Source organism: Somniosus microcephalus, chromosome 6, assembly GCF_052327205.1.
Source record: "Somniosus microcephalus isolate GS21.2 chromosome 6, FLI_Smic_1.0, whole genome shotgun sequence".
Classification (NCBI taxonomy): Eukaryota; Metazoa; Chordata; class Chondrichthyes; order Squaliformes; family Somniosidae; genus Somniosus; species Somniosus microcephalus.
Window position 1 is genome coordinate 20,845,177 of NC_140992.1, and position 22,338 is coordinate 20,867,514.

Here is a 22,338-nt window from a genome sequence, read left to right on the forward strand (position 1 = left end):
TAAGTTTTCCTTTGTAGTTTTTTTTGCTACTTATAAACTTGGCTTGCACTACTGTTCTTGTCAAAGCCTTGTATGTGTTTGAGCTCTACTTTTTGGCATATTGGGTCTGGTTCATTGAGCAAATTTTAATGTGTAGTTACTACAAAGCTGTGGGCCTTTCAATACAAAATGCCTACAACTCTGGTGCCTACTTCCAGTCATGCTTAAGACCTAGTTTATAAATGAAAAAATTGCTGGAAATAAATCTAGGTTCCAGAATGTTGACTAGATTACCTAGAACATTTACTGGCTAGATTTGTGTAGGTAAAGTATGGCTGAGTTACTGGAGGGCTAATCTTTGGTCTTGATTAAAACTTGTATGCTTAATGCTTGGTTGTAGATTGTAGCAACTTAATGGTCTGTTGTAATCTGATTCAAGCCAACCCAAGTGCACAGCAGTATAAGCTCTTAACATTTTTTAATAATTTTCTTTGACAGCCTACAGAAATAGATGTGATAGTTGGAAAGGATCGTCAAAGTTTCTTCACCAGTGGCATGGTCCTGGGTGGAAAGAAGTGCTCTGTTCTCAGAGATGGCCTGTTTGCTGACGCTGACTCTACAATGGACATCAGGACAAAGAGCCAATCTGGAGAAACAACATACTGTATTTCTATAGGCAGAGCTGGCAGAAGTAAGTAATGAGATCCAACACATTTAGTATGTGCATCGGTTCAAATATTGAGCTGCTTCTAATTGCTATTTTTTCTCACCTTTTGCTTAAGATATGAAGAATTTGGATTAAATGGGTTTTTAATTTGGTTTTCATTTTAAAGATTGTATAGAACATAAAACAAGGGGATGTGGAGAGAAACTGATCTTGCAGGTTTGCCCATTCTACTGTTAATACACAATTCTAAACATCCAAGTTTGACTTTAAGCACAGGCTTGCTTCTCTACTTTCACATTTTGTTGAAGTAGGGGGAGCTCTCCAGGCAAGCTTGATGTGTTGCCCACATAGGGGACTTTTTAATTCTGTATCTTGCATGTGCTATACCTGACTTGAATGCTTGATGCCGGTAGTGTAAAAGCAGGCAAACACTTCCCAGTGCTTGTACCCCTCTTTATATTTATTAAAAAAAAAAAAATTTTTTATACTAACTGAAGCTGAAAATGGCATTTTTGCAAATCTTGCTGAAATCTGATTTTTTTTAAATTAAATATTCCAATCCTTCATCCTATTCAAATATTTAAAAGCTCTTAACTTGCTTTAATTCTAATGGAACATTAAGTTGAGTAATTTACTACAAATGTAATTGCTTTGGTCTATTCAGACTAGAAATTCAAAATTGTGAACAAATTGACTTTTTTAAACATTACTATGTACAGAAAATAAATTGATTGTCGTAGGAATCAACTGATTCCTATCTAAATCACTGAGGTAGAGTCAGTTCAGTAAGTTAACCGAATTTAATTTAAACTGGTGAACAAAAACATGCAGGAGCAACAGCAAACTGGTCTGTACAGTAGCTTGTTCCACGAGGTCTGAACTCAGAACCTCCCACCTCTGACATCATCACGTTTCCTGCCACTCGGGGCACCACGTGACTGATGTCATCGGGTTGTTTCAGGGTTTTTACAGAGCTTGTTTACACTCTGCAAACTGACATAGGTGCTGTAACATTGCTTTAAAGACAGTTATTCATTTGTACAGGAGTTCATTGGTGGTTTTACCACATTGTACTTACTCCCAAATCAGGCTTAAAATCTTGTAACTCTAAACTATACTAATAGGCAAATGTGTGTGCTTCCTACAGACTTTTTTTCTTGTCCCTCCACCCCTGTGATTCTGCAGTCCAGCCCACTAGTACTTTGTCTAAATGGTCATTCTTGGATTGAATCCAGATTCAATCCATCAGTCAAGCTTGATCTTGTCCAAACCTGTAAGTCAGTGCATAGGAATCTTGCTTGTGCAGGTTCTCCTTTTTCCTTCACCAAAAAATAAATTAAAGAAGTGTACACCCTCCAGTGCTGCCCTAGTTCAGATTGGTTAACTCGGCACAAACCAGAGATCCGCTGAGACTTTCCTGGTATGTGATTTTGATTACTTCATGTGGATTTGAAAGACCACTGATTCATTCAGATGTTCCTGATGAGTGCTAGGAAATACCAGATAGAAAAATTATTCAATATTAATGTGGCAAAACAGTAAAGTCTCATGTATTAAATTTGGTACATACTTGCACTCTATTTGGATGCCACCTTTATGCATGTGGTACCTTAGTAGACTTGCCACTAAATGAGCAGCTATTGTCACTTTGATAGCTTCAAAAGCTCCAGTTCCCTGTGTTTCTGACTCTTCAATTAAATTATTTTTCAATCTTTTAAAATTGAACATAACATTCTTTTTCCTTTTTCAACCTCCTTGCCACCTTTCAGCTTTTACTTTTCTTCTCTTCCCTCCCCTCCCCACCCCTCCCTGTTCAGTTAAATTATATTGCTGTCTACTCTTCACGCCTGGAGTGCCTGTGTAGTTATTTAAAATTTTAATAAATATATTTAGTGCTCTACTGGCTGTGGGTCAAATTTTGATAATTGCATAATATAAATGTTATCTATCAATTTGCCATAAGCCCATCTCCATGATGGTGGCTGCCCCAGCTGCTTTTATGAACCCTCCGATGGCCTCACCACTTTCCTGCTAGTTCTGCTGTTGAAGTTAATTTCATGCCTATCTTGTGTGCCAGCTCTTGATGTGGCTCTCTTGGATGATGTCGTGCTCTTGCATGTATTGAGTCTGTAGCAGCATTTTTTAATTGTCCTTTTCCCCTTTTTTTGTGGAGCTTACTCAACTCGCACAATATTCTGAAGGTAACTAACTACAGTATAGTTTCTACTGATAAGTGATATTCCACAGTGCCAATCCAACCATACTATTATCCCCACAATTTTCAATCTCCCTATCTATACCAGTTCCATTGATTGGCTCCTCCCAAGTCTTGGCAACACATTTCTGTAGAGCTTTATCCCTGCCATTTCTTAATCTTTAGTGTAGCTTTCTCTTCACACCCCCCCCCCCCCCCCCCCACAAAAGTCATGGTCAACCTTTTTGAGTTCCTAGTATCAGCTACTCTTGTGATTCACACACATCCATCACTGCCAAAGAAAATGTCTAACTTCCAGTCTTGCTTAAGATGTGTTAATTTTGTGCTTGCCCTCTAGCTCTAATGTTTTTATGCTGCCATCTTTTTAAAGATCTTGTTCCTTTTTATGAAAGATCTAGAAATACAGAACAGATATTTCAGTATCAGCATTGAGTGCTGATTATTTCAAATTTGTAGCTTTACACAAAAAAAAAAAAAATCTTTGGGCCTTAATCTTCCATCAAATTATGCTCTTGAGTCTTTGTAATGTCCCAGAGTCCTCCATGTCACTCTAAATCCCTTCAATGTTTTAACAGTGGGCTGTGTGAATGTACATAATCTAAATGGATTCAATGGAAAATTCATGCAGCAGTTAAAATCTTCTGTTTTTGTTTGGCATTTAATGCTAGTACTTTGATCACAAGCAGATGCTTATCTACCTTTTTGAATTGTCACCAGTTCATTGTGCATATCCAACTTCTCAATTCCATATACACAGCCCATATTAAAATCCAATTCCCATTCTTGTCAATTTAATTTGTCCATATCCTTTTAAATGCTTGCCTGCCTTCCTTGTTGCATTAATCATGAAGGTTGGTAAAATTTATATTACTTGATTCCCACTCAGCTGTTCTAAGGGCATTTTCACTCTTGGCAATGTAACTCATTTGTCTGTTCCAATGGCCACTTGGAATTTTTTTAACATTTCTAAGTCAGTGTCTACCAATTGCTTGTGTAAATTTTGGCTCACTTTTTTATGATGCTCCCCAGAGGTGGAAAATACTTTGAGCCAGGACACTGTTGCCTCAACATTTTATCTTGGCAATTGTACTTGGTTGGGAAGAAACTCAAGTCAGTCTGTCCCTCAATATAATTTACCTGACATTCAAAGAACTATGGGCATCTAATTGATTTCAAGAGTGTGAGCAATTGTATCTTTGTTGCTGTCGACATACACCTGCAGATATTCACAATAACTCATTGTTACATGAGTGCTTCTGGCTTTTTATAAAATACCTTGTCCCTTGACTTGATGCGAGCAGTGCGATAGACCATCTACTCATATGTATAGGACTTGTCTATCGTATGTCTCTCACCTTTTTGGATGTGGGGGTCACATTTACTGCTCAAGTTACCCTGAAGGTAGTGGGCTGCCTTCATGAACCACTGCAGTCCATGTGGTGAAGGTTCTCCTATAATGCTGTTGGGTAGGGAGTTTGAGAACTTTGACACTGTCTATGAAGGAACAACAATACATATCCAAGTCAGGATGGTGTGACCTGGAGGTGATGGTGTTCACATGCACTTGCTGCCTTTGTCCTTCTAGGTGGTGGAGGTTGTGGGTTTGGGAGATGCTGCCAAAGAAGCCTTGGTGTGTTGCTGCAGTATCTCCTGCAGATAGTACCTTCTGTAGCTATATGTTGGTAGTGGAGGGGGTGGATATTTAGGCCACTTGAGGTGCTAATCAAACAGACTCCTTTGTCCTGGATGGTGTCAAAATTCTTGCAGCTGCACCCACCCAGGCAAGTGGGGAGTATTCCATCACACTTGCGCCTTGTGCCTTGTTGCTGGAGAGGCCTTGGGTGAGCCACTCGAGAGAATATCCAGACTCTGACCTGCTCTAGTACTCATTGCATTTGTGGTTTGCCCAATTGAGTTTTTAGTCAATGGTGACTCCAAGAATGTTGGTGAGGCTCTTGGTAATGCCATGGGGAGGTGGTTTGGCACTCTTATAGATGATTGCTATGTGGCAGTTGCATGAATGTTACTAGCCACTTGTCAGCCCAAGGCTAGCTGATGTCAAGGTCTTGCTGTATGGAGGCATGAACTGCTTTGTTATTTGAAGAATTTCAAATGGAGCTGAACAGTGTGCAATTATCAGCAGCAAACAGCCCCACTTCTGACATGGAGGGAAGGACATTGGTGAAGCAGTTGAAGCCAGTTAGGACACTGCCCTGAGATTCCTGCAGTGATGTCCTGTGTCTAAGATGATTGGCCTCCAACAACAAGGCTGTAATGAAGTCTGTAGCCAAGTGGTCCTGGTGGAACCCAAACTGGGAATCGGTGAGCAGGTTGTTGATGAATAAATGACGCTGATAGCACTGACTACTACTTCAGTCACTTTGCTGATTTGGGAGTAGACTCTGCAGCCCAGCAATTGGACAGGAGGCTTTGTCCTCCTTTTGTGACTAGAACACATCCCTGGGCAGTTTTCCAGATTGTCTGGTAAATGCCACGGTTGTAGTTGCACTGTTCAGGTTGGCTAGGGGCTTTGCTAGTTCTGGAGCACAGGTCTTCATGACAGCGGGGATGTTGTCGATGCTTGTTGCTGTTTCCAATGCACTCAGCTGTTTTGTGATTTCACATGGAGTGAATTGAATAGACTGATGCTGGGAATCTCAGGAGGAGGCTGTGAAAGTTCATCCACGTGGTACTTTTGGCTTGAGATGGTTGCAAACACTTCAGCCTTGTTTTATACACTTGTTTGCTAGACTGCCATTGTTGAGGATGTTCATGGACAATTTAGATACTAACTGGAAGAGGTGGCTCCATCACCATTCAGGATTGTGGCAGGGCTGCAGAGCTTTGACCTCATCTGTTGGCTTGCTTAGCTCTAGCATGCATGTAGTCCTGTTGTAGCCTCACCAAGTTGGCTCTTCATTTTCAGGTACATCTGGTGCTGCTTCCAGCAACCTCTTCTACACCTCATTGAAACAGGGTTGATCATGTGGCTTGATGGTGGAGTAAGGGATGTACTGTGCCATGAAGTTGCAAATTGCAGTGGTATACAATTATGCTGCTGATGGCCTGCAGCACCTCATGGTTGCAGTTTTTGAGCTGCTGGATTTGTTAATGTATCCCACTTACTGCGGTAGTGGTGCCACACCACACGAGGGTGTCCTTGGTGTGAAGCTGGGACAAGGACTGTGCAGTACACCAACCACTGCTGTCATGGACATTCATCTGTGACCAGGTTAAGTTGGTTCTGCTGCTGTACTTGAGCTAGAAAACACTTCTGTTAAATTATTGACATAACTGCTTGTATATTTCAGATTCCGCAACGGCTCCAATCTCGGTAGATAAAATGTAGCTACAGTTACCTAGATTTGTCTATTTAGAGCAGTGACCATAAAGATCTAGACCAGGTTAGCAGCTAAACAAGATGTACTTCAGACTCGAGGCTACCTGTGAGCAACATCACTGACATTCTGCCAGCATGTTTTGCATCCAGTACATGTTTTGCATGGTACTTTGTTAGATGCAAAATTATTTTTAAATTGAAACCAGCCATTTAATAACGGGTGCTGCCAGCTTGAAATTTAACAGATGAACTCCAATCTGCAAAGTTCCCTTGCCAAACAATATTTAAACTGTTTGCTTTATTTTTAGACTGTGGCCTGAGGATTGAGATCACTCTAGCAGAACATGAGCATAAACCTAGTGTGTATATTTGTACAGTACAATATATAATACTGCATCTTGGGATGTTTTACTTTGTTGGAGTTCTACAAATCCAAGTGGTTCTTTATAAAACAGCACATTTTTTTTGCTGTGACCAGCATTGTAGATCGTGTGTGTAAACTTTACGTGCACATGATTCTCCCATCTCTTACTTAACCATCACCTGTGTTTAATGCAAATTTCTGTCTTTCTTGGACAAGGGGCTGGAGGAAAGTATAAAGGGATAAATTCAATCTCTTTGGAATGTAAAGAAGAAAATTCAGAGCCATAATGTCTACAGCCTTTTTAATTGGTCCTCAATTAAGCCATGATTCTGATCAGGCCCCCAACTAGCAATTAACTGTTGAACTTGCTTGATCCTGGACTTGAAGTGTTAAGGGCATAGTGTCACCATAGCAACAGAAAATGCATTGTTGCATGGTATGTTCCTCCTGAAGCCTATCATCTGACTTGCCATAAGCAAAACTGGGAAAATAGGCTAATATACAAGTATGTCTAGTGCACTTCCTTGTTCATGCAATGTGATACTGGAGAAGTTTTAATCTCACTTCAACAAAAAAACAACTGTGCACAAAGTCCCCTAGCACCAAAAAAATACCTCTGTTCATAATGGATGGGAATCAAATGTCTAGTAAGGAGAGTTGGATTGCAGTCTCATTTTATTACTTAAAGCAAAGCCAAGGTCTGACCTGCAGCCTGAACTAACTTCCCTGTTTCCTCACTGCAATTTAGATGTTGTCCTTAAAGGGACATAGCTCACCTTACAACAGAAATGCTTTAGTTACATGGTATAATGCTCCCAAGGGCACAATCCAGTTTGCTTTGAGCAATGTTGCAGAAGATCTTTTATACTCTAAAAAGGGTATGTGCCTTTCCTGTCCATCGCACTTTAGTTGGAATTACAGGAATCTTTGACTCGTGTGCAAATTTCTTCCTACAATCTTGAGAAAGGAAGCCAGCCACTTGGAATGTAGATATTCTCCCAACAATTAAAAACCTTCTAGAATTGTTCTGTGACTTAAAGGGGAAAAAATGGACTCTGCAATCACAACTTTTACATTTTTAAAAAAAAGCAGCAGACATTTTATCCAGGGTTCTAGCTTCCAGCCAGAAGTTAACCTCCATCTCTACATTCTTACAAACAATTATACTGTTCACTTAACTATTAGACTCTGATCATAAAGGGACACAGTCTTGCTATTTGCTTGTCTCCTTTTTACTTGTGTCTAAATTTTGTAATGGCCTGTGCAAAAATCCATCTACTCCTGATAATTGGCCTTGGAATAAAGACTTCTACTCCTAGGTCCATACCTGAAACAACAACAAAAATTGTGCACTACACCTCGAAGAAAGCCTCTACTTGACTGTTGTACTTCAGTTTTATTCAGTAGAATGAGCATTTGGGCTGAGCAGTTGTAAATCTCAAACAAAAAAAAAAACTGCATGCATTGATTATGCCTGATGCAAGACAGAGAATTTATATACCCAAGGTGTATCATTTTGCCAAGCAATTAGTTATATATTTTTTTTTCCTCCACGGCCTTAGTCAGGCCACATTTAGAATACAGTATCCAGTTTTGAATTCCTCACATGGATGATTTAAGGCCCTGGAAAAGATTCAGAAGGGGGGCCACTTGATTGCCTATGTTAAGGATTCTCGTGTACCATGAAAGGTTAAGAAAGCTGAGGCTCTTTATCAAAGGTGTAGACTCCAAGGAGACTTAACTGAGGTCCTTAAAATAATGAAAGGTTTAGACTCTGTCCTAGTGGATAGGCTTTTTGAGCTAGATAGGTCAGGCAGGTTCAGGGGCCACAAGTATAAGCTAAGCAACCACAGAACAACTTTTTTTAATGTAGCAAGATGTCCCAAGGTGCTTCACAAACATAATCAGATAGTGACACCAAAAGGAGACAAGACAAGTGACCAAGCTTGGTGAGAGGTAGGTTTAAAGGAGAGATTTAGGGTGGGAATTCCAGAGCTTGGAGCTTAGACACGGCTGCTAATCTGTAGGGCAAGCAAAGTCTGGATGTGCAAGCAGCCAAAATTGGAGGAACGCAGAGTTCTCTAAGGTTGTAGGGCTGGAGGTGGCTAGAGATGGGGAGGGCGGGAGCGATTTGAACACTAAGTGAAGATTTTAAAATCGTGGCATTGCTGGACTAGGCGCCAATGTAGATCAGTGAGTGCAGGGGTGATGGGTGTCTGGGACTTGGTGCAAGTTAGAATATGGCAGCAGAACTTTGGATGAACCCAAGTTAATGGAGAGTAGAAGCTGGCTAGGAGAGCGTTGGAATAGTCTTGTCTGAGGTAACAAAAACTGAGGGTTTCGGCACTAAAGCTGAGCTGGGCACGATAACTGCGGTGGAAGTAGGCGGTCTTAGTGATGAGGATATGGGGTCGGATGCTCAAGGTCAGATAGGATGCAGAGTTGCGAAATAATCTAGTTGAGCATGAGTGGTTAGATAGGACGATGGAATTGGTGACTAGGGACAGTTTGTGGAGGGGACCAAAGACCATGTCCTGGGTCTTCCCAAAATTTAATTGGAGGAATGTTCTGGATGTCAGACAAGCAGCCTGACAACAGGATGTTGCTGAGGGGCAGCATGTAGATGCAAAATAAGAAGGGGCCAAGGATAGATCCTACATGTGATTATCTCTGCCGAGGTGTGATAAAGGGCAGTTAGAAAGATTACCGGTAATCATCTGGCAGTTTTGACTATATGCTGTGCCTGTATGCTTCTCTTCACTTCACCTGACAAAGGAGCAGCGCTCCAAAAGCTTGTGATTTCAAATAAAGCTGTTGGACTATAACCTGGTATGTGACTGCCTACATTTGTCCAACACTGGCATCTCCACATCATGCCTAGATGCTAGGTTGTACCTCCTCACGAATAAATGACCACCACCAGAACAAGTTGCTGGCATAGGCAGTGAATGTAGATTCACTGCGCATGTAAAAGGGAGCTGGGTGAGTTCCTGACTGGCTAACCTCTGCATGTACATTGTAGGTGGGTCATTGGGGGGTTGTCACCCACTCATGGTTTTCTGACGTTTGATTGTCTTCAGGGATTGGAGTGAAATTTCAGATTTGTAAAAAGTTGTCCTATGGTTTTTTTCCTTTGGCTTGTTACCATACCTGGGAGAGGGATGATGAGAGGGGGTGATGGTGTGCAGAAGTTGCACCTCACTAGGGGTGGAAGTTCTGTTGGTTACATAAAGCTCTAGTTGGACCCCATTAGAACAGTGTTTAATTCTGGGCACTGAACCTCAGTAAGGGTACATTAACCTTGGGGCTGCAGTGCAGATTTGCCAATGATACAGGGGCTAAAGGGTTCAGCAGGTTGCATAGAATAAGCTTGTGTTCCCTTGCATTTAGAAAATTAAGTGGTGATGTAATTGAGGTGTTTAGGATGGTTAAAGGAGGTCATAGGGTAGATAGAGAAGCTGTTTCCTCTGGAGGGGGGGAGACCAGAACAATTGGGCACAATCTTAAAATAAGCTAGGCTGTTCAGGGGTGATTCCAGGAAACACTTTGCAAAAGGGTAGTGGAAATCTGGAACTCTTTCTCTTTCCCTCCCCCCCCCGCCATTGGCTCCATCAATTGAAATTTCAAAACGGAGTGGGTTTTTGCTAGGCAACAGTATTGAAGTTTATGGCACCAAAGCAGGTAGATGGAGTTGAGATGCAGCTCAGCCATGATCTAATTGAATGGTGAAATGGGGGCTGAATGGCCTACTCTTGTTGCTATGTTCCAGTATAGGACATGCTCAATGGTCCAGCTGGTCTTTAGCTGCCTTGTTTTTGGTATGTTCCTATTTGCTCCTACTGTGTAAAGCTGCTAATGGATTGCAACATATTCCCCCTGCCTTGTGAATTGCAAAATTGTTGGACTGTACCAACAATAGGCCCCTTGGAACCCTATTTTTATTTTCTGAATAAATGATGCAAGTATTACTTGTCCTTCAAATCTGGCTCCTAATCTACTTGCTTTCACTATATTGCTTCTTGTAACCATGCCACTTTAATAAAAAATGAAATTGCATCTGAATCCCCTTATAGGAAACAGCACAAATGTCAGCATAGTTTCAAACTATCTACTTGGGTTGGTGTCCAGCAACTGATTGGCCAGTTTAATTGGGAAGTGGATAGTGAGTCCTGCTATTATAAGAACTTGATCTTGTGATTGACTTGTATTTGTGTAGAACATAGCTTGTATCCTACTGTAGTCAGGAATTGGTCATACTTACTGATCAACATACATACACACTCAGGATATTGACATCATCTGCTGCAGGGTTGGGGGAGAGACTGGGTTTAGAAAATAGGAGGAAGCTGTCCCTTGAATTCATTCTCAGTAGGATATGATGGCCTTGCACTTGTGTATATGGCTTATTGTGGACTGTAACTAGCCCTAATTATTCCATGTTGAATAGTTCCTTCCTGCAATAGAAGAATTCTATAATTAAATTGTCTACTTCTACATAGGAAAAAGTTCCAATTTAATATTGTTTCTTGCACGAGTTCTGTCTACTGTTTTGGTATCTGCTTATCCAGTGATCCTACTCTGGTCAATCATACCTCAACTACCAACTCACTTTTTTTTAATGTTGCATTTCATAAATCCTTCCTGTAGATTAAAGTGCCTCTACAACCCACTAGCATTAGTCTAAAATCAACCTGATTTCTAGATTGGTACTGATTGTGACCAGCAAATCTGTGTTCAGTTGGGACAGTACCAAGAGTGCATCGGTTCAGGCAATGAGGTGGCGCTGACCTCATTGCTGTACTGATGCAGATTTTTGGCACCAGTGTGCATTTGATACCAGTGCAACATTTCTCCTCTCCACTCTTCCCCTTTTTAGTGCATTAAACTTTCAAAAATTAATGGTACAGATGGTAGTTATGTTTGCCTTTGTTGCAAAGCCCAAACTGAGTCTTCTCCTAATGGTACAAGCACTAAGCATGGGGCAATGTTTGTCAGAGTTGCTGAGAGCCCAGTTATTTTGCAAATCTGTTAACGGATTTATTGTTAATGGCATTAGAAGGGCTCCAAATTCAGGAGTTGCTTCATTGATTCCTGTGCCCCAGTATGCTGCTGACTTGGCACATCCTACTGGACAATAGTGATCTTTACATCACAAATGTTGCAGCATCTGAGTGCAAGTCAGCAGAGAGTGCTGAGAGTTTGGGTAAGTGTGAGTTCTTGTTATTTCTCTTTAAATCATTCTTGATAAGATTACTTAAGCAGTTTAAGTAAAGGGGAAAAGTTAAATATTTGGGATTCTGTTGGTTTAAGAAAAGTAAAACCCAGGTTACACTGCAGTAGGAGTAAATTGGCACAGCAGGCAGTGGAAATGTTTTCTAACCAATCAGCAGGGGTGACTCATTTGGCTGTAAACAAACAGTATAAAAAGACCAGGCTAGTGCGAGCAAGCAGAGTGCGAGTCAGCAGAGTGCTGAGAATTTGGGTAAGAGTTAGGGTAAGTGGGGTGTTAGGTGCTCTTTTCAAACTTTAACTCTGGGTTGTAGTTAATAAGGCCTTTCTAGTGCAGAGTGACTGTTGGTAAACCATTTAACTGGTGTAACTAGAGGGATTGATTTAAATTAAATCCAATTAAAGGGGATACTAGCATCTAATTGGGCAGAGGGTGTCCATAACTAACAATAAAAAAATTAATTAATTACATAGAATGGAGCAGGTGATGTGTTACTGTTGCGAGATGTGGGAGCCGGTGAACCCCCATTGAGGCTCACGGTGATTACGTCTGACAAGTGTCTGCTGCTACAGGAACTCCAGCTCCGTGTTGATGAGCTGGAGTCTGAGCTTCAGACACTGCGACACATCGGGGAGGGGGGGAGAAGTACCTGGACTCTGTATCAGGAGGTGATCACACCTATGAAGTTAATTAATTCAGATGTAGCCCATGGTCGGGGACAGGACGGTGTGACTACAAGTGAGGCAGGTACGGGGATCCAGGAGGTAGAGCTGGAGGAGCCGCAGCCCTTGCTCTTGTCCAGCAGGTTCGAGGTTCTTACTCCCTGCGGGGACGGGAGCAGGGACTGCAGGGAGGATGAGCAACCTGGCCACAGCACCGTGGAATGGGGGGCCATTCAAGAGGGGGGAGTAACTAGAAATGTTGTAGTGGTAGAGGATGGTATTAGGGGGATAGATAGTTCTCTGCAGCCGAGAACGAGAGTCCGAGTCCCGAAGGCTGTGTTGCCTACCCGGTGCCAGGGTTAAGGACATCTCCTCTGGGCTGGAAAGAAACTTGCAGTGGGAGGGGGTGGATCCAGTTGTCGTAGTCCATGTTGGTACAAATGACGTAGATAGGACTAGGAAGCCGGTTCTGTTAAAGGAGTATGAACAGCTAGGGGTCAAATTAAAAAACAGAACCTCAAGGGTAATAATCTTACCTGAGCTACGAGCGAATTTGGCTAGGACAAATAAAATTAGTTAAATGTGTGGCTCAAAGACTGGTGTGGGAGAAATGGGTTTTGCTTCCTGGGACACTGGCACCAGTACTGGGGCAGGAGGGAGTTCCGTTGGGACGGGCTTCACTTGGCCAGTGCTGGGACTAGAGTCCTGGCGGATCATATAACTAGGGCTGTAGAGGGCTTTAAACTAACTAGTGGGGGGGGAGGTTCCTAGAGAGCAAATAATAAAAATGACAAAAGGTCATAGACTTAGGTAGCAGTGGGGAAATTAAAAACCAGAGCGTGTCAGGAAGGGGCAGAAGGTATGGAGTAAAAGGTAAGTAAAGGCAAAAGCCGGAACTAAGTGTCACAAAACATATTTGAAAGTTCTCTATCTGAATGCACGTAGCATTCGTAACAAAATAGACGAGTTAATGGCCCAAATAACTAAATATGGGTATGATCTTGTGGCCATTACAGAAACATGGCTGCAGGGTGACAATGCCTGGGAATTAAACATACCAGGTTATTTAATGATCAGGAAGGAGGTGGGGTGGCTGTTAATAAAGGAAGGAATCACTAATACAGAGAAATGATATTGGGTCAAAAGATCAGGACAATGAAACAGTTTGGGTGGAGGTAAGGAATAATAAGGGGAAAAAAACACTAGTGGGCGTAGTCTATAGGCCTCCGAACAGTGGCAACTCTGTTGGGCGGAGTATCAATCAGGAAATAGTTGAGGCTTGTAATAAGGGAACATCTATAATTATGGGGGATTTTAACTATCATATTAATTGGACAAATCAAATTGGGCAGGGCAGCCTTGAGGATGAGTTCATTGAGTGTATTAGGGATGGGTTTCTTGAACAGTATGTAACTGAACCGACCAGGGGGCAAGCAACCTTAGATCTGGTCCTGTGTAACGAGACGGGATTAATTAAAAATGTCCTAGTAAAGGATCCCCTTGGAATGAGTGAGCATAACATGGTTGAATTCCATATTCAATTAGAGGGTGAGAAGGTTGGATCTCAAACAAGCGTGCTAAGCTTGAATAAAGGAGACTATGAAGGTATGAGAGTGGAATTGAGTAGAGTGGATTGGGAAAATAGATTAAAGGGTAAGACGATACATGATCAGTGGTGTACATTTAAGGAGTTATTTTACAAAAATATATTCCACTAAGAAAAGGGTGTAAAAGAAAAGACAGCCATCCGTGGCTAAGTAAAGAAATTAAGGATAGTATTCGACTAAAAACAAGGGCATATAAGGTAGCCAAATCTAGTGGGAGGATAGAGGATTGGGAAAACTTTAAAAGACAGCAAAAAATAACAAAGATTGATTAAGAAAGGGAAGATAGATTATGAAAGTAAATTAGCAAAAAATATAAAAACAGATAGTAAGAGTTTTTATAGTTATATAAAAAGAAAAAGGGTGGCTAAAGTAAATGTTGGTCCCTTGGAGGATGAGAGCGGGAAATTAATGGTGGGAAATATGGAGATGGCAAAAATACTGAATATTTTGCATCAGTCTTTACAGTAGAGGACTCTAAGAATATCCCAACACTGGACAAACAGGGGGCTATAAGGGGGGGGGGGAGGAGCTAAACAGAATCAAAATCACCTAAGGAAGTAGTACTCGGTAAAATAATGGGACTTGAGGCAGATAAATCACCTGGACCTGATGGCTTACATCCTAGGGTCTTGAGGGAAGTGGCGGTAGGGATTGTGGATGCATTGGTAATAATTTTCCAAAACTCCCTGGACTCGGCAATGGTCCCGGCAGACTGGAAAACTGCTAATGTAACACCCTTATTTAAAAAGGGCAGTAGACAGAAGGCTGGAAACTATAGACCGGTTAGCCTAACATCTGTGGTAGGTAAAATTTTGGAGTCCATTATTAAGGAGACAGTAACAGGACATTTGGATAATCATAATTTAATAGGACAAAGTCAGCATGGTTTTATGAAGGGGAAGTCATGTTTGACAAATTTGCTGGAGTTCTTTGAGGAAGTAACATATAGGGTGGATAAAGGGGAACCAGTGGACGTAGTGTATTTAGACTTCCAAAAGGCATTTGACAAGGTGCCACACAAGATTATTGCTTAAGATTAAAAAAAAAATCACTGGATTGGGGGTAATATTCTGGCATGGATAGAGGATTGGCTATCTAACAGAAGGCAGAGAGTTGGGATAAATGGTTCATTCTCAGACTGGCAATCAGTAACTAGTGGTGGTCCGCAGGGGTCCGTGCTGGGTCCCCAACTCTTTACAATCTATAACGATTTGGAGGAGGGGACCAAGTTGTAACATATCAAAGTTTGCAGATGATACTAAGATGGGAGGGAAAGTAGTGAGTGAGGAGGACATAAAAAACCTGCAAGGGGACATAGACAGGCTAAGTAAGTGGGCAGAGATTTGGCAGATGAAATACAATACTGGAAAGTGAGGTTATGCACTTTGGCAGGAAAAATTGTAGAGCAAGCTATTTTAATGGCAAGAAACTGGAAAGTACTGAAGTACAAAGGGATCTGGGGGTCCTGGTGCATGAAACTCAAAGTTAGTGTGCAGCAAGTGATTAAGGCGGCCAATGGAATGTTGGCTTTCATTGCTAGGGGGATAGAATATAAAAATAGGGAGGTATTGCTTCAGTTGTACAAGGTATTGGTGAGACCGCACCTGGAATACTGCATACAGTTTTGGTGTCCATACTTAAGAAAAGACATACTTGCTCTCGAGTCAGTACAAAGAAGGTTCACTCGGTTAATCTCGGGGATGGACATATGAGGAGAGGTTGAGTAGATTGGGACTCTACTCATTGGAGTTCAGAAGAATGAGAGGCGATCTTATTGAAACATATAAGATTGTGAAGGGGTTGGATCGGGTGGATGCGGGGAAGATGTTCCCGATGATGGGTGAAACTAGAACTAGGGGGCATAGTCTTAGAATAAGGGGCTGCTCTTTCAAAACTGAGATGAGGAGGAACTACTTCACTCAGAGGGTGGTAGGTCCATGGAATATGCTGCCCCAAAAAGCTGTAGAAGCTACATCATTACATAAATTTAAAACAGAAATAGACAGTTTCCTAGAAGTGAAGGGAATTAAGGGTTACGGGGAGCGGGCAGGAATTTGGGCATGAGTCTAGGTTCGGATCGGTCATGGCCCTGTGGGTAGCGGAGCGGGCCCAGGGGCCGTGTAGCCTGCTCCTATTTCGTGTGTCTAATTCTGTTAGATTCAGGAGATGGTTCTGTGGTAGTGGATTGGCGGTTAGGATCAGATCAGCCATGATCTTATTGAATGGCGGAGCAGGCTCGAGGGGCCGATTGGCCTACTCCTGCTCCTAATTCTTATGTTCTTGATGACGAGTTGCTAGATTGGGCAGAATATATAGTTCTGCTTCCCACCTCCTGTAGGGATAATTGTTTCACAAAGAAGCTCTGGCTCCATAGACAATCTTGTTCTTATCTTAAGTACTATAATGGGGGAACATGTGTATGTAGTCACTTGAGCAAACTGATTTGTATAGGCCATGCTTGTGGGAGTTCCAAGTAAATACAGCCTCTGCAAAACCATTGGTACTATTTTGGATCTGCCACAGATATCTACTTGAGTTCAGTGGTGTTGGCCACTCCTGTAAAACTTTGGGCACCTTATGGATTTTGACTCCCACTGCCTTGTATCTAGTGAGTTGGGAGTATAATACTGAAGCTCCCTAGGGTCCTGGACAGCTTGCATGAATGAATGTTTAAGGTGGTGGATGGGGCTGCTTGTCCTGGATGGTGTCGAGCTGCACTCATCCAGGCAACTGGAGAGTATTCCATCACACTCCTGACTTGTACTTTGTAAATTGTGGAAAGATGGTGGCTAGACTTTCTCTTTTTGGAGATGTTCATTGCCTGGCACTTGTGTGGTGCGAATGGAAGACCAATAGTTCAATTCGCTAGGTTATCTAGCAGTGGACATCATGGCTGTCTTTTCAGTTAACACTAGAATTTCACTTCAAATTGTAACCTGCTGATTTTGAGCACAAGATATGTACTGTAAGATTTCAGGCAAGCTTATGGAAACTTCCCATGCTAGGTTAAGGAAGTGTAGGTTATTGGACTATCTAGCCCATTAAGATTCTACAAGAAATGAGTTCATGTTGCTATTTCTGAAATTTGGAAAGTGATTTTTGTCACTCAGTTTGTTTTTTGATTGGAGAATAAACATTTTGTTAGCAACTGCTTCGATCAGCAAGTGGAGGGTTTCACTTCAGGGCAACCTGGAGCATTGAAGTCTTTAGTTCCTGGGAAAGGAAACTGCAGATCTACATTTTTTGCAGTTTTAGTCCCAGCCCATTCTCAATGGGAATAGTTCCTGTTTACTATTGGAGTAAGAATTTGTCATCTTTGAAGTCCAACAAAACTCTTGTCACTGTTTCTTCTGAGTATTTTGACAAAAGTAGTTCAACTCTTTCCACTTAAAGCATTGTCTTAAGCTGTCAAAATGCTGGAGCTTCAAGTTGGCCTGAGGGCACAAGTTTTCATGTTTCACTGCTTTTGGTGGGACTCTAGTTCAATAACAACGTGGTTTATATAGTGGTTTTTAATGTAGTAAAATGTCCCAAGGTGCTTCCCTGGTGTAAATCAGACACAATTTGACTTGAGCCACATGAGCTGTTGGGACAGGTGAGAGGAAGGAGGCAGAGATGTTTAGGGAGGGAATTTGAGCTTGGGGGGCCTATAAATAAATGAGGAATGTTAATGGCCTCAAACATTACCATCTTCAGAAAAATGGTTTTAAGTTTTGTATACAACATGGTGGAAGATTGACTTATTTTGGGGAAAATCCAAGTATTTCCCCTCCTCTCCATCTCTTCCTCTGCCCCTCTTTCTCCCTTGAACCAGTGGAATGATACTAATCCATTGGTATGCAGAGATTGAACAAGCCAAAGGAATAATATCTACTAATGTTTAATTATTTCCTCGATGTCAGAGCTTCAATATAAAGGCAAGTTCTTCTGGTTGAAGCTTGTCATCTTGGTCACTGGTTTAAAATGGAGTAGTTTTAATGGGCAATCCTGCAACTCTTGTTTCAGGTTTATTTCTTGCTTCCCTCTTCCTCCAAGCTAAGGTTGAGGTCATCCAGATAGGGACTTGCTACTTTGGCTGGCAAATTGCTGGGCTGGCTGAGAACTTCTAAAACTGCCTTTCTGGGACCATGTAATTTAAATACTTTATGCAAGGGTGCAAGTTCCTGAGCCTGATCACTGAGCTGCATGGCAGCTACTTGAGCTGCATTTTTAGTCCATTTTTAGGATGGGTTACTTTTTTAATACTTGATTGTGTAAATTGTATTAGTTTAGTAAAGGAAAAGTGAAATGTTTAAGACTAGTGATTTTTCTGACCTAGTGCATAGTGTGAACTGCTTGAAACTAGTTTGGTGTTAAATTAGGTGCAGGGCCATATTTGTACATTAATGTGATCATTTTCCATCTTTGCATGATTTGGGTAGTGTTGTTCAATGTAATTGTGCTGAATGCTTTAATTATGTTGCATATTAGAATTTAGCTGGTGGGGGGGCATAGAATGAAACTTTCAAACAAGCAGCACAAATTGTACTGAAGTATGTTACTGTCTAGTCAGTTATGATTTTCTGTTTTAAATTAAAACTTGTCAGAGTAAACACTTCCACAGGAAAAGTTTTCAAAAGACATTGTTCATCACAGCTTTGTGGCTGCACTTTTGTTAATGTTGTCCATAATGTGCAAACCTTTAATGTTTTCTCTTTTTTTCTTTCAGTCTTGGTCTTTGTAATGGGAAAAGAAGGGGTCCACGGAGGAAAGTTGAATTTCAAGGCATTCTCAATGGCACAATACTTGAAAGCGGCTGGGTTCTAGTCAAGCCAGGATTGCTATTCAGTAGTTTAAAAAAAAAATTGCTATTAAAGTTTCCTTTTAGCAGTCACCTACTCTTTCACATTGAAGTTACGGAAAGTTTAATAGCAATGGAGTGTTATGGGGGTATGAACCCATGTCTCCTTTGTTTCCCTGTAATGGTGGGGAAAGTTTAAATTTTCATTTTCCTTGTGTACTCCAGCATTGGTTGTAGTCATGGGAAAGGGAAGTGTCCATGGAGGGGTACTCAACAAGAAAGCATTTACCATGGCTACATACCTGAGGAATTCTGGATACTAAGCAGCCTCTCCCCGTCCACCTAGCAACTCATTCACCCTCACCACCCAGTTGCATTGGCAGTGCTACCAGACTCTAGTTGGTAGATTATTTTTTTTAATTTATCCATTTCTGCTATCATTGTTTTCCTTAGCCCCTTTACCACTTAATTGTAATAACATTGTAGGTGTAATGGAAAGTAAATCCCATGTTTTGGCACCATTAGCACAATAACTAAATGGTGATATGCATGTTATTACTTTTGATATTGTTGCAAAAAATTGGGCTGACTTGCTAAGCCTGGGCATTGCTTTGTTTTAGCATTTAGAAAGTTTATTGGCATCCAAAGTCACCAAACCAGGTTCTGATTATTCTTTCTCTCCCTTCCACTTCCCCATTGAAGTACTTATTACAAATGAAAAGGTGCTGGTAGTACAATCTAAAAATTTAAGTGTTGCTGAGTCAGCACTTTGCGCAGTTGCATAGCTCATTAGGTCTTTTTTGTTTGAGCATGTTGGGAGGGAAAGTGCATGCATATTCTGCTTGCCATAATATTCCTGACTTAGTTTACTTTCCTTGTAACTTCATTGCCTGTTCTCATTGCTAAAGCACCTGGATTTTCTCCTTGCCTGTTTTCATTGCTAAAGCACCTGGATTTTCCTGTAGTTTCAATACCTGTTTACATCTCCCGTATTGACAACCTTGCAGCAGTTTTGTGGGTGCACTCTTTAATATGAACTTTTTAACACTAGTATTAAACCTTGTGCATCCTGACTTCATGGGGTGTAATTGCAGAACTGCTTTTGGGATGTGTAAAGACTTTTTTCCCCCCCATGGCCATGTCACAATCCTGACTTTGATCAGTTTAATCTCCAGGGACATTCCATCTTTGCAATAGCTCAGGCACTTAAATGTTGTTTTGCCAGCTCCTTTAATCTAAGTTTAACTTTTTAATAAAAGTTGCCATTTTGGACAATAGATATCCCAACATAACCATCTGGAGTGTGTCCAGTTTTGAGTGCTTCATAGGACCAATTAAGTTGCAGCTTGGGGGTTTCCAAGAGGGCAGACTGCTGTAAAATGCCACTGAAGGATTACTGCCACCCCTCAATACTGTATTGGCAATTTAGGTGAAGATATTAAAAATTTGTCCATGCGAATGTTAATAATTGAAGGTCAAGTGCTTTTGTTAGTATCTGATGTGGGCTGGCAGTCTCCTAATATAGAAATCAAAAACTGTTCAAAATCTTTTTAAATCAAAGGAATTGATGCATTAGACCTGGTAAGCCCATGCTGCAGAAGGAAACTGTGGAAGAATTACCTTGTGCTCCTAGTTGTTTGGAAATCTGTGGAAATGTCTTTTGAGCACGGTACTAACGTGTTCAGTTCAAACAAAATTACAAAAGTTTTGTATTCACAAATGAATAAAATGGGAGATGGTATTGGTTGGAATAATCACACTTGGCTGTCTTGTGAAATTATTTTGCAAATGTTTGTGTATCCTGTGCCATACTGCATAGAGATTTGATCTGTTGCTGTTGTAAGATGGATTTTAACTGCCGCTGCAAGGCTTTCAGTTGAACGGCACTTCCTTAGGGGCGTTATTCTAGCATATACTCAATGTTCAGGCCTTGTGAAATATGTACAGATTTAAAAATTCTTGTTGCTGACTTGTCCATTTTCTTTCCCTGCACTTTTGTTACATCTGGGATACAGTCTAACTCATCTGATTTAATATGCATTTACAAAATGCCATAACTGTTCAACCACCTTGTTTACAGACAGATGAAATAAATTTATTCCAACCAGATGTTGGCTGTGTTTTGTTTCTGTGTGGCTGGGGAAGGTATAATTTCCTTGTTAATATCGTGTTCATCAGATGTGAATATACATAACTGGTCATGTCTAACAAGCTTGGAACATAATTTCAATTACAGCAATAGTGGTTATCTTTTTTAAAGACCAATTTCTGAAGAATTTAAATTTCTACACTGCATGGTTTCCACACTTGAAAAGCAACTTTGCTTTTAGATGTTAACTTCAGAAATTCCAAACCAATCCTTTGTAGCTCTTCTCTGAATCCTCTCCTGTGCATCACTTCATTTTTAAAGGGCAGTTTTAGGCACCTTGTTCAAATGTCCCTACTTTATTTTGGCCTGATAATTGATTTGGCTAGCAAAAGCTCAGATCAATTTTTTGTTTTTCTAATGGCTGCCAACCCTTTGATTTGCAGACTGCATGTAGCCTTGCATTAATATCTGCTAGTTCCCTTGAGTATAGGAGGGGTGATCTGATCGAAGTGTTAATGTTAAGCATTTGATGGGGTAGATGAGAAGCAACTCTTTCCTCTGGTGGGGGAAAATCCAAGAACAAGGGGACATAACCTTAAAATTAGAGCTAGGTCATTCCAGAGTGAAATCGGGAAGCACTTTCCACATACAGGGTAGTAGAAATTTGGAACTTTCTCTCCCACAAGTCTGAATGCCAGGACAATTGAATCTTCCAAAACTGAATTTTTATTAGGTAAGGGTATTGAGGGATATGGAGTTGAGGTGCAGATCAGCCATGATCTAATTCAATGGTGGAGCAGGCTCCAGGGGTGGAATGGTCCACTCTTGTTCCTAGATCTTAATGCAGTCACTTGCATGGTCCACATCTTTATTGAATGCCATGATTTCACCCTAACTTCAATCATTCAACAGTACAGGGATCCAAAACTAAGCTGCAGAATTCTAATAGCTTTTTTTCACCACCTGCCTGCTTTTTATTTGTGAAGACCGTGTCCAGTCTGTGATTTGTCACTTATTCCATGAACTTTCACAGCACTCCAGTCCCTGCAGATGCCTTCTGAAAATGTCTTCCTCCCCCCCCCCCCCCCCCCCCCAATTCATTAAATTACACCAGTTTCATGACCTGTTACTTTATTTGTTTGAAAGCTATGCTAGCTGCTGTTTTGTATTTACATGAAGTCCTGTAGTATGGGTGAGTATTCTCCATAATGGAAGTGCTTGATACTCAAGTCTGGATAATTTCTGTCCTTTTTGGAGTCTCCCCTATTTCCTAAAGAGTAGGAAATAAACTTGGTAATGCTTAGATGCTGTAGATGGGAGGAGCTAATCAGCCAGTCAATGGTAAGTCTGAATCCAAACAACTTGCAGCATACATTCTCCATTGCTGTTACCTCTCCTGCAGAAC

The 22,338-nt window shown here is 41.2% G+C and overlaps 1 protein-coding gene across 1 annotated transcript; it reads left to right on the plus strand.

Annotated features, from left to right (window-relative positions):
• Nucleotides 1-474: 474 nt before the first annotated feature.
• Nucleotides 475-20,953, plus strand: LOC147115521 (profilin-2-like; the record flags this gene model as incomplete). Its single annotated transcript, XM_085989599.1, has 2 exons — nt 475-670; nt 18,773-20,953. Coding segments are annotated over 2 exons (294 nt in total), but the record flags the coding sequence as incomplete, so codon positions are not given.
• Nucleotides 20,954-22,338: the final 1,385 nt, after the last annotated feature.